Source organism: Rhipicephalus sanguineus, chromosome 3, assembly GCF_013339695.2.
Source record: "Rhipicephalus sanguineus isolate Rsan-2018 chromosome 3, BIME_Rsan_1.4, whole genome shotgun sequence".
NCBI lineage: Eukaryota > Metazoa > Arthropoda > Arachnida > Ixodida > Ixodidae > Rhipicephalus > Rhipicephalus sanguineus.
This window is the reverse complement of record NC_051178.1, coordinates 186,564,673-186,582,071: the sequence shown is the minus strand read 5'-3', so window position 1 is coordinate 186,582,071 and position 17,399 is coordinate 186,564,673. Positions and strand designations below refer to the sequence as shown.

At 44.6% G+C, this 17,399-nt stretch overlaps 1 protein-coding gene and 1 non-coding gene across 6 annotated transcripts in view; both read right to left on the bottom strand.

Moving 5' to 3' along the window:
- Positions 1 to 4,338: 4,338 nt before the first annotated feature.
- On the bottom strand, positions 4,339 to 4,463 carry LOC119388462 (U5 spliceosomal RNA). Its single transcript, XR_005182742.1, has one exon. It is a non-coding gene; the product is annotated as a U5 spliceosomal RNA (small nuclear RNA).
- Positions 4,464 to 9,556: 5,093 nt separating this feature from the next.
- The window catches only part of LOC119387837 (histone deacetylase complex subunit SAP130-A), a 61,703-nt gene continuing 53,860 nt past the window's right edge, over positions 9,557 to 17,399 (bottom strand). For all 5 annotated transcript variants that reach the window (XM_037655367.2, XM_037655368.2, XM_037655369.2 and 2 more), the window contains 4 exons: positions 16,721 to 16,840; positions 16,443 to 16,546; positions 14,735 to 14,872; positions 9,557 to 12,675 (listed from right to left, as the gene is read on the bottom strand). In XM_037655367.2, the coding sequence (XP_037511295.1) occupies positions 12,526 to 12,675; positions 14,735 to 14,872; positions 16,443 to 16,546; positions 16,721 to 16,840 (512 nt within the window). In that variant the 3' untranslated portion in view covers positions 9,557 to 12,525. The remainder of the gene's footprint in view (positions 12,676 to 14,734; positions 14,873 to 16,442; positions 16,547 to 16,720; positions 16,841 to 17,399) is intronic.

Here is a 17,399-nt window from a genome sequence, read left to right as displayed (position 1 = left end):
GACGCGCAGTGGAGAAAAAGAACTAGGAGGCTCACCAGTAAATATACGGCTAGCAGTGCGGGCGATATGGCAACAAGGAGCATTAAGCGGAAGGTCAGAGAGGCGGAGAGGACTTATTGGATGGCAGCGATGGAAAAGAAGCCGGCTCTGAGTAACTACCGAAAGGGAAAAAACGAAATAAGGAGGGAAAGGTTTTATGATAATCCAAGGGGAAGCGCTTTGCTGTTTGAAGCAAGGTCGGGCTGCCTTAGAACGCGTAGTTATAAAGCGAGATTTAGTAACGAAGAAGAACAATGCACATGCTGCGGGGGAACTAAGGAAACGATGGAACATGTACTGATTGAATGTGGCGATATTCACCCAGGTATACGTGTGGGCACGAGTCTACATGAAGCCTTGGGTTTTAGGGACAACAATGGAAAGCTGCACACGTCCGCGATAGAAATAAGTAAGAGACGGTTAGAGTATTGGTGGCAGAAAAGTAGAGATAAAGAACAAAAATAAATAATGGGGGAAAAATAAGGTCATTCTGCCTTAAGAGGCAGAGACATGGACCGTGAATTTATATTGTTTTCGTATAATAACATCGATTTAATCAATGTAGATAAGGTATTAGGCCAACATGAAACAAGGAAGCTTTTTTTTTTTCTTCGAGCCTGGTGGCAGACATGTCACCGCCCCGTTTTAAAGGGGACGCTCATAGCATCCATCCATCTATCCAGTCGACAGTGCACCCGACAAGTCCGGCTGGGCTCGTCACTTTCGTCGCGTCTTCCTTGGACGTTGCAACGTTAATATTGTGTAAGGCGGTGGCCACACGTCGGACGATGAACCCTGATTTCGTTCAGCTGCCATCTCATCAACGGCAATGTTTCAGACGCCTCAGTTGTGTACTTTTGTCCGTTGGTTGCTGGACAAGATGGCTTCCTGCAAGACCGTGTTTTTCCAAGTCAGCTGTGTGTGTAGTTCTCGGCGTCTCAGCAGTTTGATGACGCGAGGACGTCAACTGATGCTACATCGTGGGAACCGCTGAAGTGACTGCAAGCTTGACGACGTACCAGAATATTCTAGCGTACTGTACGCGCACGATTGTGCTACACTTAAAATACCGCGCTTGGCCTCGCGCGTCAACCTGGTACGCCTGTGTGCAACAAGTGTGTTGTTATCGTTGTTGCGTCGGTTAATATTGAATTGCAATTGGAATACCGTTCTTGCAAAGGTAAGTGAAGCTGTAAGTAGTTGCCCTTCTATATGCTCGCTACTCCACGAACATTACTTCTAGAATCGCATTTTATGTTGAGTTGCACGGAGAATCTAGCATACGAGATACATTACACGCGTGCGCATTTCCTACATAAATCTGAGTAATGCCACGCGTGCGCATTTCCTATATAAGTCGGAGTAATGCCATGCTCAATTTAAAGCGCATGTGTTAGAGGATTGTGGCTTCAATGGTGAAAGTGATTAGATATTCCGAAATATGTGATTGCAATGCAGTTAGAACTTTCTCATATGTTAACACGGTCTGTGAACAAAAAAAAAAACGCTGTGTGAATGTTTGTTGGTCATTTGCTGAAGTACTTTCACGCATTATTATGCTGCTGTGTGACGGCTGTTAAAACGTTCAGCAAGTTAGATTTTGGTTTTCTTGGCCTGGTTGAGTGCTACGAGTGTTGGGCGAAGATAAAAACGCGTGTCTTTTGTGCGTTTCTTAAGCTGCAGGCATACAGCAGTAATAGTCATTGTTGTTGTACTGTTCGGGGTGTTCAATAAAACAAGAATGCTGTTTCGTACTGCTACAGTTTTTATTTCATCTGTGTTAACAGACCACGCAAACAACTTGGACACATGCACGTAAGAAACGCACGCAGTGCATAGCGCGCACGCATATAAAAACGGGCCTGTCATTTTAAAACAAATAATATAGAACAATCGACGTAACAAACGGCATGGTTGTCTAGTGGAGCAGCGTCGACAGTACAAATATCAAACCAGAATGAAAAATGAATAGAAAAACGGCGAGTAACGGGCGCTTTGCCCACGGCTTCTATGAGCCGCGCGTATCCACCTTTCGCCACCGTTCGCCGTTGGTGGCGCCACCAGTACCACTGAAAGCAGCAGCGCACGAGGCTGATAGGGGTATTCAGACGGGAGAGAAATGCTCGGGGAAGACGGCGGGATTGCGGATCACGTGACCACGACGTCACGGATTAGCGAGTGGGCGTGACCCCCCTGCGCCTCCTCGGCGGAGACGGGGACCTCTTCCCCGAAAGGACAAACGATACCCCGGCGGTGGGGGATATAGCGAAATTTCGAGCTCTTGTTTGGCCACATTGTTGCACTTGCTCCTGCAAAGAGCGGCAGGGGGTGTACAGTCTGCAGCTCGTCAAACGGGTGGTGTAAGCCACCAGAGTAGTCTAGTAACACTGGTCTCCCCCTCCGTTCGCCTCGTCCGTGTGAGTGGGGGGGGGCATTTGTGGAGAATTCTCCTCGCGAGCTTACGTCATTAGGCTCCGCCTTTATCCCCCGAGCATTTCTCCCCCGTCTGAATACCCCTTAAAGGGCCCCTCACCAGGCCACATAGCAAATTTTAGATAGACGCTGGAAGTTGTTGTGTGTCGAATGAAGAGCAGTATGCCGCAAGAATTTTTCAAATCGGTTACTTACGAGCTGAGAAAAACAATCATTTGTAGCGGCGCGAAACCATGATGCGAGGAGGCGAGTTTCAAACCCTTGCCACTCGCCCCGTGTAGCCTTCGCAAGCCAAATCCCTTCCCTGCCCTCTTCACTTGACACATACGCATGGACACGTCATGCGCATGCATGGTCACGTGCGCATGACGTGCCCGAGCCAGCCCGAGCACGCGAGCGGCGTTGCACCGCCACTACCTTTGTTTTTATGTAGCGGCCGTGGGCGTTTTGTCGGCGTTCTCTGTGGTGTACTGCCTGTTTCTGCGGGACGGGCATGAAAGTTGAGGCATTTGTACGGGCACGAGAGTGGCGGTATCATGAGCCAGTGCCGCATTAACGTTTACTTGGACGCGGTAGAATAAATGAGCATAATGAGTGCTCGAAAGCGCCAGAACATTACTTTCGTTTCCATGGCTGGCGTCTGCTCGATGCGCTAACCGCGGGGACACGAACGCATGGGAAAGTGAGGCCCATTAGCCCCGCATCTCGCTGCAATTCACGGAAAAAAATGAAAAAGACGCACACATTCCCTTTGTGTGTCTCATTATTTCTCTCAAGTTTTATTAATATATTCAAGCAACAAATTACACAAACTACACATGTCGTGTCAAATAATTATCGCAGTGTCACGTGCTACTGTTGGACACGTCACAGCACAGTGTCTACGCAGAGGAGCGACGTCACAGCACTACCATCTACGTAGGGCCATTTTCTCATGTACGTCATCCCCTCATTCTCTAAAGCGCGCGCCCGCGAGAGGAAGGGCAAGCAGCGTTCACCTTGAAATTTGACCCATTTCCGCGGCGCGTAGCGTTGCAAATTTTGGCAGACGTGATCGTGAACGCCCAGTGTATGCATTGCGCTCGTTAGCTCAAAATTGTCAAACCTGGTGAGGGGCCCTTTAAAGCCCCTCCATCGCGTCTACTGCCACTTAAAACGCATGGAGGGGCTTTAGGATACTCTCTTGTCAAGCCATATCAATTTTGGTATACATGAAGTTAACGAAACGGCCGCAAGAGCACCAAGACTGTGGCATGTAAATCACGCCGTTCATGACCTGCATGTCATGATTTTGATGTTATGACCTGTCATTTATGTTCGTCATACGGTCATGTTACGCCATACCAATTTTGGTGTATATCCCATTAACAAAACGGCCAGGAGGGCAGAAAGTCGTAGGCGGCAAGATAGATAAATACGCTCAAAGTTCGCTCAGAAATGCTTCGCATTTAAAATTAGCGCAGCTTGCACTAAATCCCGCAAGGCTTAATAACAGCAGACCTGCTGGGCACTTTTCAGCTTCTCTTGCTAACCATCTGTGCAGCACGCTTAGGCAGCGATTGAGCGCGTGCCAGTTAATACTTTTCTACTTACGACAACACGGCAAACCTCGACAGTAAAGCAGAGTAAAGCTCTGCTGTAAAATCGCTCCTTACAGAAACACACGAGTAGTTCGTAACTTTAGCCACCCTTACGAGGGCACGGCAGGATGATTATATTACGACCTTAAATTCAGCAATGAGTCCTTTCCCTGCACGTGCGAAACCAGCCAGCCACCAGTACCAGTAGGCCACGATTTCACACCGGCTACGAGCACGCAGGAAGTGCCACACAATTACAGATCTGTCTTTTGATTCTCATAATAGGCCTTGCCCGAACGGGCAAGACCTTACAAAAATTGGCCTATAGGCTCATCAAAATGCCCCTCCGCACGGTAATCTTTAGTAAAAGGCGAAAGATTAGTTCGAACTCATGTGGAGAGGCCTGAGCGATGACGTGAAACTCACCTCACCTGGATACCACACTTACGAAGGCCGTGCCGCAATGGCCAGTGGTCTCCTACATTTAAATCAATATTTCTTCATGTGTACAAAGTTACTAACAATAAATTTTATATTTTATGTTTCAATAAATTGGCTGCATGCTTTCTTTTAATAAATAATAAGCTCTTGAGCGTGTATACATGCTTTGTATTTAATTTTATGATAGCAATATTGCGCCAGCATCGTCTCGGGACGTGAGTGTACATTGAATGCCAAGAGATGGCGCAAGCGGCACAAGCTCTCATGCAAAAAAAAAAAAAAAGGCTGGAGAATTATGAATTGCGTGTTTACTTTTCGTTATAATGCAGATTCTTTCATGGGGCTGTTTCGTTTGGTGGACACTACAGAGAAACGGGAAGTTGAGATGTTACGACAGAGTTGATCCTCTGGTTGATCGTCTCATTCTACGAACAGACTCTTGATAAATAAACGCCGGAAGGATACATGATGTCGTCGCCCAGACGTTCGTGACGTCGGAGATCACAAATTCAGTCCGGCCGCGACTAATGAAAATGCAAAATGAAATCCTCCGTAAACTTCTTTCGCTCGCATGGATGCTGTGTCCGGTGTAACCTCTGAATGTTTTGCTTAGTATCGTGTTTAACCGTGCTCTGTGTGATTGTAAGTGTTCTCTGATCGACCTCGTTCGTGCATATTTGACTGCTCGATGAAAACGCCACTTGTGAAGGGCACCCACACGGGCACCCACCCGACCGAGCGATACGAACTCGCAACCGACTCAGCAGCATGGTTTTGTACAATCTTTCACGTACGGCTCGTGGGCTTTGTTATTTCTTGTTTTTCTTGTGAATTTGCCCTCGCAAGTCATAAGCAATTACGCAAACTAATGGAAGCAACGTTACTTTCAGTTTGAGCACATCTTGTTTTTTGGCACTTTTCTAGGATTTGCAGCACACACTTATGTGCCAATCATCGTTGCACTCTACTAGAGAGAAAAACGCGTGACCGTACGTAAGCAATCAAAATTATGCCTTCGTGGTCGATAAGTACATAACAATTTTCTGCTCTTCATTATGCAGCGCAGGTGGGCAAAAAAAAAAGTACAATGCAGTTGGGTGAAGGATGGCATCAGTGGTGCAGTAAAAACCTGAAGAGAGGGAAAGTTTGCTCCTGCTGAAGCAGATCGATCATCAGGGGGCCAGGGGCGTAGCCAAGGGGGGGGGGGGGGGGGGGGGGGGGGGGGGGGGTTGGGGGGTTCAAACCCCCCCCCGAAATTTTTCAGTTTTGCTTGCGTGTATATACACGCACTCATACAAACACACGCACGAACATACATAAAGTATGGTTGAACCCCCCCCCCGAAAAAAATTTCTGGCTATGCCTCTGTCAGGGGCCACTCAGCGCAGTCACATCTCGCCACAGCACTACGAAGGTAGCATACGAGCTTGCAATCCCATGCACAGCTTTACTGTTGATGAACGTGCTGAATATACACAAGTGCGGGAGCAGAACATATTCCACCCACATGTGCGGATGTCTTTAAAAGTAAGGAGCTCACAAATATGAACGTGAACCAACGTGTTTGTAACCTGCAGAGAATACTTCAGCAGCTGAATTTGCATTAGCAAACACTGCAGAAACTATGAATATCAGACAAAACATATTACTTAGGGGTTGCCAGACAGAGCCATCAACAAAAGGGAAACCGATTCTTCATTTGTCAAAGGGATGGGACTTATGCTTCAGCTCAAGTCTCGCACATTGAAACAAGAGATAAGGTGCGACTAGTTTAGTTTTCAGTTGAGTGTATTTATCCAACCCGGAACTTAAAACTGCGGTGGTTGAGGTACATAAGTATGTGACTTTTATCACAGCGAATTTGCAGATATTGCGAGATCTTCACAATGTATATTGTGAAGGCTGCCATCACGGATGAAGCATGAAATTCAGCTGTGTACTTTAGGGGTTTGCTTCACTATAGGAAAATGTGAGACATTGCAGAAGTTGTGCAAAGTAACGCTTCCAGTGTTCCGCTTTTTTCCTGTCTGCTGTCTCCTTCAAGGTACAGGAGAAGGGATGCGAATTCTGAAGACATTAGGGAGCTTTCGAATAGCGTACGCTAAGTTAGCGTTTGTGGCCCGCTATTTCCGTCACGGGAGCCCCGCAAGCGGTTAGCGTACGACACATGCGCAGTTGCGCGAAAAGCCAACGCAATGCTTTGTGTACGCTATTCGAAAACTGCCTATTGTGGCCATGCCACGCGACACTTCGGCTGGGGTCACTGGCACTGCCTTAGCTGCCTTATTTAGTGCAAGTGCTACTACAGCTTAAAGTGCATTCACCAAGACTTTTGACATAGCATCACTGTGCAGTAGTGTGTTATGGCACCTCTTCGTGAGTTCATTGAAGTGTCATTGCCACTAACATTTAAAGATATTTACCCAAACTAAACCTTTGTAATGGACTGTACTGAGAAGTGAACAGAGACGTCATTGAGACCCGACTGTCAGCGTCTAATGTGCTCAAACTACAAGGGAAGTTATGCCATGAGGTACCTAATTGGAATAATTCACAATGGAATGATCACTTTTGTTCCTAAAGTTTATAGAGCACGTCAGACGGATTCTTTTATGACACAAGATTCTGGCTTTCTAGAACCCTTGAAGCCAGGTGACTTAAATCTTGGCAAGAATTAGGTATTCGCAAGTATTATAACTGTAGAAGGAAAGGGTGTGGTGTTTGTGATGCCCCCATTTAATGCAGGAGGTAGTGAGTCATCTCAGGAAGACATGCATAAAACATGCGAGATAGCATTGCTATGCATCCACGTTGAAAGAGTTATACAGAGGCCGAGAACATATCGCATTTTGAGCAACAATGTGCCCCTTGCAAGCCTCTAATGAACAATGCAGTTTCAGTGTATGCTGCACTTGTTGGTATCTAGCTACCAATAATTAATAGAGCTGCATTTGCACTGCTTGTGAATATTTACATGGACTGTCGCAGTAATTGCTTGGTTTTGCAAAGTGCATTGCTTTTTAAGCAAACAAACTCTGCACTTTTAGTGCTTGCTTTGTATGCTTTTATGGTCATTGACAAGTCAAGAATAAGAGAGGCTCCTCTGAAATAGCTGCAGAGTGGCTACTGTTTAACTATTTGTACTTCAAAAAATAATGTTGGATTTAGTTTTATTTTTTTTAAGGCACTCGTATGTCTAAGGTAAAGCTCATCACCAGGAACACGTTGTGCCAGTGTTGCAGTGCCTTTCACGTGAACGAATAGAATAAATATGTGCACAGTGTTGCTCTTTATGTAAATAGTGTATGTAAACAGTTCGTGTATGTTGCGATATCTTGCAAATAAATGAGCACTGTTTTATAAAAAGTATTTCGGATTTTATGCTTTTAAGTTTGTTTCCAAAGCTTGCAAGTAGCACATAATTTTCTTTTTCGAAGGCCATTTTAAAATACGTGACAACCAGCAAGAGCGCTTGAGAGGAATGCCACGTGCTCTCACACTAAGATGAGCTATACCCACATCGGACGCACGATATGATGTTGAAAGTGACAGCTTTGTCTAAAAGAATGGCATTTGATACTTATCAAATCACGAAGGCCTAACATTACTGATACTGCAAAATAACCTGCTGGTTATGCTTCTCAAGCTTTTATGGCTGTAACAGCAGCGCGAGTGAACACGTAAGCACAATTATCGCCGGACTTTTACTCTCATGTTGCTCACAGAGGCGCTGGTTCAATGCACATTACAAAATTACTTGCAGTGCGGAAGTGCAAAGCACCTGGGGTTGACAATCATCCCAGCTTACTTATCGAAGCCTCTCGAACACCGAACTGTACTGCTGGGTGCAGGCATCCTTATGAGTAGAGTAGCTGCTACAGAAAATGTAAGTTTATAAGTAGCCCTACCTTAACTGCCTCCACGAATGTGCCAATTGTTGCACTTGTCTACAGGATTTTGCAGTGAAACAATGATACCTGAATATGTTCAGTACAACAAATATACACCGTGAAGCTCAGTTTCTTCATTAAATATATGCATATATATAAAGCAACTCTTTCTATGGCTTCTTTCCTGTATTATGGCACATCTGCATGGTTGTCTTCTTGCTGAGAAGGATGGGCAGGTCCATGAGAATGTGCAATTGCACGATCTTGAGGATTGGCCCTCGAATAATAAATGCATGGACCTAAACAAGAGGCGAACTAATACCAGTGTCTCGCGGTGCACTGCCGATTAAGCCCGATCGGCATCAAATCTCTCAACAGTGATTGGTTCCCTTCTGGTGCTTGCATGAAGGAGTCAATGATGATAAAGAATTTTGATCGGGATCAGGCCTAATCATGATCATAAGTGACTCGTGTGGCACCAGTACAATCCAAAGGTGCCTGGACCACTTCGGCTGCATCGTGGGGGCAAGAATCTTGCTGATTCACCAGGCAGGCACGTTATTGCTGCACAGCTGGATGTGTTACTGAACATGAACAGTTTATTTAGCATAAGTGCTTCACAAAAGGTTCATTTTACACGTTTCAATATATATGTGTTGGAGCTGCCACGATTAACCCCACTCAATCGAGGCTTGAGTGAATGAACTCCCGAACTCCTACAATTCATAATGTTTACCGGTGTTGAAGCATTATAGTTTAGCATTTTTCATCACACTCATTTGGATTGTAATGCTGGGCTTATTGCCACACAAGCCTTCAGTGTCAATTGAAAGCCCCCTTCTCTCTCTAGTTCCTAATACTCAACTAATCCTTATCCAGCTTCAGCTAACTTACCTTGTCAAGTGCATGAACCTGTGCACGTACTGCCTTTAACATAATGAAATTGTTTTGAAGAGACTGCATATGAGTACTGCATGTGTGTATCTTCCTTATCACTATGTTGCCATCATCAAAGTACATTAGTATTCGCACCTCTAGTAGCATCTTCTTGTTTGGAATAAAGCTTGTGCTACACTGTTGCCTCGACAAAGTGTGGGTACGAGGCACACATTCTTCAGGTTCTGTAAATGTGTTTGGTATGGTCGCAGAGCAAAAAGACATTAGCCTGTAGGCTTCTGATTCAGTCACTTTTAATGTACAGTCTGTACACTGTGAAATATGACAAAGTGCAAGGCAGCATATATCAACATTCGCGTTCACAAAGTAAGTGGATACATTCCAGAAGACCGTGAATGATGACAATGGCAGAATTCCATAAATGAAACTCGCGCATGTACAAAACTTGATGTCGGCACTTAAAAGTTAAACTGTTAAACTAAAACAATGTACACAACAACCTGCAAAAGCCATGACAAAAATCTGTACAAGAAAAACAAGACATGGTCATTTCAAAAACTCAAGCGAGAGACCCAAGATCGACTCAATTCATTTTGATGTAACATTATCAAGACGGGCAGCAGTTAAGCAAAAACATTTTATATAACACAGTCTAAAATCCTGAAGATAAAGTAAATGATATTTGCTTTCCATGCTCCATTTCCTGCATCTAGCTTCTAGTGCACTGAAGCAAGTACATGTATACACATGCATATAGATAGATATAGATATGAGAGTAATGATACTTTATACAATGCAAGAAAACGATATGAATGGTGTGTACACAGTTGACAGCAACCAAGACAAAATGTGCACAAGAGTGTAACCACGCACAGACAAGGTATGAAGAAAATAATTTAATGCGCTTTATAAAACACGAGTCACTGAGCTCCCTCGCGTCAGACATTACTGCCTATGTTACAAGAGCGTAGTTTCACTGGGTGTTCAATAAGAAACAGGTTGGCATGTAATACCTGAACTGTTTCCCTCTTGAAACTTAAAGAAAAAAAGAAGAGAAACATGCATGAGAGCGGTCACGCGACCGAGGCCTCTCTCGTAAATCCGTAAACACGAGACACGAGGGCAGCATGAAGCCCTGACAAGTGCTGCTGAAAACGGTTCGTTTCAGTACTCGTGGAGCTCGTGCCTAAAATTTGCCAGAAGGACCCATTGTGTTGGCAGGTGAGACAAGATAGCAAACGATGTACTTAAAATCTTGGCACAAGGGTCCGTTGTGTAAGGCAGTTCTTCAACCACAACAATTTCAAAATATGACCCCTTCTATAGCTGAATCGGCACAGTGAAGAAACAGTGGCCTGAAAAAGACGGCTATGGCATTGTTGGGACTAGCGGGCAGAACTGAGAACAAGAGATGGGTGTCAAGAAAATATCGTCATCCATGCTACACATCCACTGTCCGTACATGCAACACAAATGGAGCTTGCGACAATCTTTTGACATTAACAGTGTTCATCATGATGCTTATGAAGGCAGAACAAGTTTTACAGGGAAAGCTGTTACTAGGCGTAGCAAAAAGTGTGATAATAAAGCTTTGTTAAACGGAAATTATGGTGGCACACTGAAAGAAAGTTGTGCACTTTCAAATTAAATATTCACATGCATTTTTAAAGTGATAACGCCCTGCTTTGACGGGGCTGCCATCTCGAAAACATTTATAACTGCCTCACTTGATTTTACATTTGTTCACTTGCATACATGTAGCCCTTCACCATGCAGAATGTAGCTTTAACTCTACACAAGCTCTAAACTACACCACCTAAACTTAGCGATTCGAGCAGCAAAGTGCCACAGCGTTTAAGTTAAAAAGCATTCTCATGGTTCGATAGACAACCTCCTGCTTTTTGCTCTGACCATTCCGAGGGCATTCGTTTCGGTCATTATTATTTGAAACAGTAAAGATTTCATCATGCATTGTAGCTATGATAAGTGTCCTTTGCCACAAACATAAGCATCCTTCTTGCAGCACAACATAGCCATTTCTGAGCATCGATAGAGACTATTACTCCCACAACGGTTGTCAAGCATCAGCTTACCCAGACAAGCCCACGTCTTCACAATGTATATATATATATATATATATATTTACATACACCATACAAACAAACATGCAGCATACAAGTTGCAAGCAAAGTCTGAACACGATGACATCACTGATGCCAGTACGTGAGTGTGCAAGTGTAAGGAAATACCCTCTGAGCACTCCAGAATTATCAAACAACTGCACAGCAAGAGACAGGACCTTCTATCGAGGCAAGGAATGTTGATTTGTGCTGTCTGCTTTGACTTATTACGGGCAAACCAGCATCTTTACGTCACGCTTCACAGCAGGCCTTTTCTGTGAGACTTTTTTCGGATGCGAGTGACTGACCGGCGCACAGGAAGAGATAGAATAAGTGCCGGTGCTTGTTACGAAGGAGTCGTGAAGGAGGAGGAGGAGATGTTGGAAAAAAGCAGAGGGGACATGAGCAGTAAAACGACCTTTTCATCGGTACGGAGCTGACACCCACAATGCGCCGTTGCTACGCGCCAGACCGGGCTATTAAGCCAAATAACTTGTAACATAAAACAAACGAGGGCTACAAACACAACAAAAGTATATTTTACATAAATAACAAAAACCATGGCTGAATGAGAACAACATAATTCACAAATCACCATGGCTGGCCACATCATCGTAGTGGGCAATATGCGGGGCACATAGTAACGTGCCTCAATTGCTATGCACAGGCGTGTTCCAACCGGGTAACGTGCTGCCGAAGAAAAGCCTGTTAAGGTCCTTCCTTTCATCACCAAGACAGCGGAACACGGGCCAAACAGGTGAAGGTCGGGATGGCTTTCACCGTCTTTCCGTGGGCAGTGCCATCCATCTGCGCATTAATGATGTGGTCTTTGAGGTGATCTTTGTACAGAGGCATCTAACTGAGATGAAGGCAGCCAGCCAAGTCCCTATTTTACAAACAATGAAGGCATGATCGTGTAAGAGAAAGCAAAAATGACAATGAGGAGTATACAGTGCACGGTGATGACACGGGGGATGCGATGTGGACGCACTCGTGGGTTCGTGCATACTGTCCGCACGTCCCCCCAGCAGGTCGGGGTAGGTCACAAACCTGTGGCAGAGGCATGTGTTATGGGGGTGGCGATGGCTGTGGTGAGGTTTAAAATGGAGCGGTGGGTGCCAGGAGTCACATCTTCTCTCGCTTCTTGAGCGGCCGTTTACTCACATATTTGCCGATGATCTCCACTATTCTAGGCTTGTGATCAAGCACCTTAAGTACCTGCTGCTTCGCTTCCGTCACCTGGTCCTGCACAATCTTGCTGCGCTGAAGGTTGCCCTGTGTGCATAACAAGGGATCGGGGTCAAAGATGGGGCAATACGCATGTTGTTATTAAAGAGGACCCGCAAATCTTTTTTAAATAAAACAGTGGATGCTAAACACGATGCTAAAGGATATCGCTTCATGAACAAACGAAAGAAGGGGAATGAATCAAGGGCCCCATTTTTGTTAGACACAACCATACAGAGCCGATAGATGAAGAAGCCAAGGAAAGTATATGAGGTGTTATCTGTATGTTTTAATTTAAGTATTGTCATTATTACATAAAAGAAAAGAGAACTAAAATAGATGAAAAGCATGGCGCACCTGAGGACTAAACCCACAATCACTGCATGACACGTGCATTGCACTAATGGTTGTGCCACGGCAATGGCCATTACCCCACCCACTATCTTGAGTACTGCTGTACGTGTGAACCTGGGAGTGTTGGCCAGTGCCACCCGTGTTCATTAGAGCAAATGGGAAAGATTAATTTTGCTATTCCTTTTGCTTGGCAAGGAATGTTCCACGTTTGCCACTGTGGCTGTGAGTGTTGCTGGCTAACACCCTACATTCCCGGGGCAGAATTTTAGGAGTAGTATGTATAACGTCTTTTTCAGCATTTACAGTGAAACCTCGTTTAATAAGTACCTGACGGAGACGCGGCAAAACTATGTACTAAACGGTAGTACGCATTAACCAGTAAGTACAAATTTGCGTCTCGTGACGTGCACCATCACCGCCAACATAGAAATAAACACAGTACCAAAGCAGATATTGCCATCAAGTACCCACCATGACGCCTTTTCTTTCTTTTTATGCAGAAAAGATTCTGGCTCTCTCGCACGACCATCCTATAGTGCGCGTTGGAGACGCCAAGGCGCAATTCGAAACTATTGCAGGGTCCGCGATACGCAGTGGCTAACATGGCGAGAGAGCGCACAGTATCGGGTCTGCAATACATGTGTATGCGTCTGCATCGCGATCTGCCCCTAAGCGAAAACTGACAAGTTTCATTGAAACACGGTACGGCCGCGTGGAGCCGATCGTCCCTGGCTAGTTGCGTGCAGCGCGTCGCCTACTCGGCTCACGCCGTCACTGCGGTGCGGGGCCGCTTGCTGTACCGTACGCGCGCGCTTGCCGTGTGAATGTTCTTCGCACCCACTCCGCTCCAGACCACGCACAGATGCGGCGATTAGCTAGTTGGGTTATCGCAGCGACGACGAGCTTTCTGCAAGCGATGTGCACTCCGCATCTCCACGTGCCCTAGCGCTCCTGGTAGCAGACGGAGGCGCGTTTAGGCGGAACAAAAGCGTGCAGTATGGTTACAACAGCGCTACGCTTGCTGTACCGTACACGCACTTGGCATGAAATTGTCAATGCAGCAAGGTTTCTCAGCACCCGCGACGCTCAACTCAGCAACAGTAAGCTGCTTTCGTTTCTACAAAGCGGCTCGAACTTCAACGCCGTCCCACACAACGAGGCGACAGTGATCGGCGGTCCAGCGCGCTCAGGTTGTCGCGTATCAAAGTCGTGCAGTAGGCTTAAGGTAGCGCTACGCCCCACGCGTGCCCGAGCAGATTGCTGAAGGCGATAGAGTTGCCGGCAATAAGTCATACTGGCGCAATCGTCGGCGGCCACCATCACGCCCTGGTTCTTTCCCGATGCTCATCTGCAAAGGCGTCGCCACAATCGCGCGGAAGTTAGAATCATTGATTGACCGATCTCTGCGATTCTAGAAAAGATAGAAGACATTTTGCGGCACATTTTGGCGTAGGCAAGTTCAGCGGCACTGTAAACATTTATGGCAGAAAAAGTTATCGCAGTACGCACTAACCGGTAGGCATAGGACGAACCACTACGGCTTAAGCGGTCAGCGAATGCATTAATCTCTATGAGACTTGGTCGGGGATTCGTCGCAACTACGTTTTTAACGATTAGTATGTTTAAAGCAGGTATTTAACGAGGTTTGACTGTAAATACTGTTTCAATACATGCGATCACAGAAGACATGCAGTTATTACACAAGCTTTTTTTTTTCTTGAAACAGTTTACTATGCTGGATGATGTGACCCACCTTGATGAGGTCGTTAATCTTGTTGAGTATTCGCTCTTCATCCATGTTGAGTGGCTTTACTCGTATTGCTGGCGGCTTGTCTTCAATAAAGTTTAATAACTGTGACAGCTTGCTGTGGACTGTATCCTCCAGGTCAACCTGCAGAAAAATGAGCCACAACTTGCAATGAACAACCTACGGTTTTTCAGAGAACCAAAAGCTATGCCGCTTTAAGAAAATCAGACCATTCCAATTTACAAGTAGGTGATCATTTCTCTCTGGTACCTACTGCACTCGTGCAGCATTTTAGAAGGGCAGGAATGTGAGTATACAAAGGTAATGACTGGTTTTTTTAACACAGGCAGCTGCAAGAGAGTCCCATTCGAGTGGACTGTCCAAAAAAGTAAATTCAGGACTGTTTGTTTTCTTTAATTTCTTTAGTACCACTCCTGGTTTATGCCAGCTAACAGCCAATACCATAGTAGCAATCTGCTGTTTCACAATGCACAATTGGCACCCCGCCTACCGAAGTGAATAGGACGGGGCCTCTGCATGAAGGGAGGGCACTTGACAAATGGCAACTTTGCGCTCCGTTTGTAAACTCTACGTGCCGCGCACCACTACACAATTTTGGCTGAAATGTACACAGCAGTGTTTGCTGTTCGTAGAATGTGGTTTTTCACCAAGCCCGAGGAGTGGTTAGGACCCCTTTAGGCTATCATTGTTTCGAGCAGAGTTATAGATAAACGTGATATATTTAAGCTAGCTAAAGTGTGCCACAGACAGGATTTATATACCTTGAATACTGATCACAAGCTTATCGAATTCATACTTTTTTAAAATATATATTTATACTAATAAAAAGATTCCCATAGCAGTTTCCTCCATAGCCACTAAATAGACTAGAAAATGCAAATTATAAGCTTTTCACTGCACTATAAAACAAAGGCACTTGAACGGAAACTGAAAGGAACGTTAAGTAAGGTTAGATGGACAACTTTCACAACCATGTTGCTAACGATTTTATGCGACTGGTTTATTCCTACAAGATAAATTGTAGATCAATGTTCCATTTTTTGGTGTAACGCGTGACAAACCCCCACCCCCTTACCAGCACTTGTAGTTCAGTGTGACATTACAGATTTCAAATTTTTCTTTTGCATTTCAAAGGTGGCTCAATAAAAGTTCATGAAGCTTGCAAAGTTCGGCCTTTAGCTCTTAAAGAATACAGTGTAGTTCAGTTTTAATGATATACTAAAATTTAACCAGGCAAGAGTAGAAGCCACCAAGTCGTGGTGTAGCTTTTAGTCCCGTCCCCTCCTTTTTTGACAAAGGAAGACAAAACTGAATTATTAATTAATTAATTAATTAATTAATTAATTAATTAATTAATTAATACCCATATGTCATGGTGAGCTGGTCTGGAAAGTTGAAGGTATAATATCAACAGCCATATCTTGTTTCTGCAAGTTTACTAGATTACTGAGCCCCTTCTTAGAGTAAGATTGGTTTCTTTCTGGTACTGTAGATGAGATATTCACCAGTAAATCTAGTATACTCTTCTTTAGTGTTCTTTCAAAAGTCTTTTGTCAGTAAAGCATTACAAAGGGCGTGAGATGTTCAGCCTCAGATTCAACGGTGTTTTGATATACACGATTTGCCCTCCACTGAGGTAACGTAAAAGACAACAGTTGTCTGCAGCAGGCTGTAACAATGTTCTATCACTCACCACATCTTCCATCTGCGACGTCAAGTGGAAAACTTTCCAGCCATTGGCCTTCTGTAGTACACCTTTCTGGTTGGCCAAATCGTTAACGGTCTGTTTTTTGTCATCTGCATAACGAAATCAAACAATAATAAATCCACTACAGTAAATGCTCGTTTGACATTTTTCTACATTAAAAAAAAGTGAAAATAATGCAAGACAGAAAATGAGCAATGGTAATAAATAACAAATGCCATACACAGACGGATCGGTTGCCTCAATAAACAACAAATGTGCCTCACCCTTTGGTTTGACGTCACTGTGCCTGATGAAATGGTTCTGGCGTGTTTTCCAGTTGTGGGAGTAGCTTGTAAGCAATGACATGCTTGGCCTTTTGCAGAAAGCCACACACTTCATGTCATCTGCAATGCAAGCAATACCATGAGGCTAAATCAGTAAGGCTTGCTTGGGGCACCGATTTCAAGCTATGTGCTACTCTGAGCTTCAGGTTAAAGCATAACGGATAATCATTTTTTTCCATTCATTTATTGATGCACACTCTTTAGCACTTCCTTCTATGGCCATTCAGTAGAATTATTAGCGCCAAGATGTCATGTGTCAGAAAAGTGCTCTATAAAACACATTTCTATAGAGAAACTGAGTGCTCTTATATATATTGGCAGACATAGTCAAGAAAGAGTCCGACGGAATCCCGTCTGGTCGGGGACAAACATAGTGAAATAAAATGAATAGTGGAATAAAAGGAATAAAAGCCTTTTACTTTGGTCGGCATTTTTTTTTTTTTATTCCATTGGCAGACAGTGTAAACAGTAAGTAAAAACCCTTTGTGTCATGTAACGAAGTTGGATTTTTAGTTGGAAGGTTGAGTCAAGAACTGTGTTCAAGCAAACCTTGCCTCACAAATTAGATTTGACAACACGTGTTGTCAAGACTTTCTGTGTCCTAAGTCTTTTGCGCAGT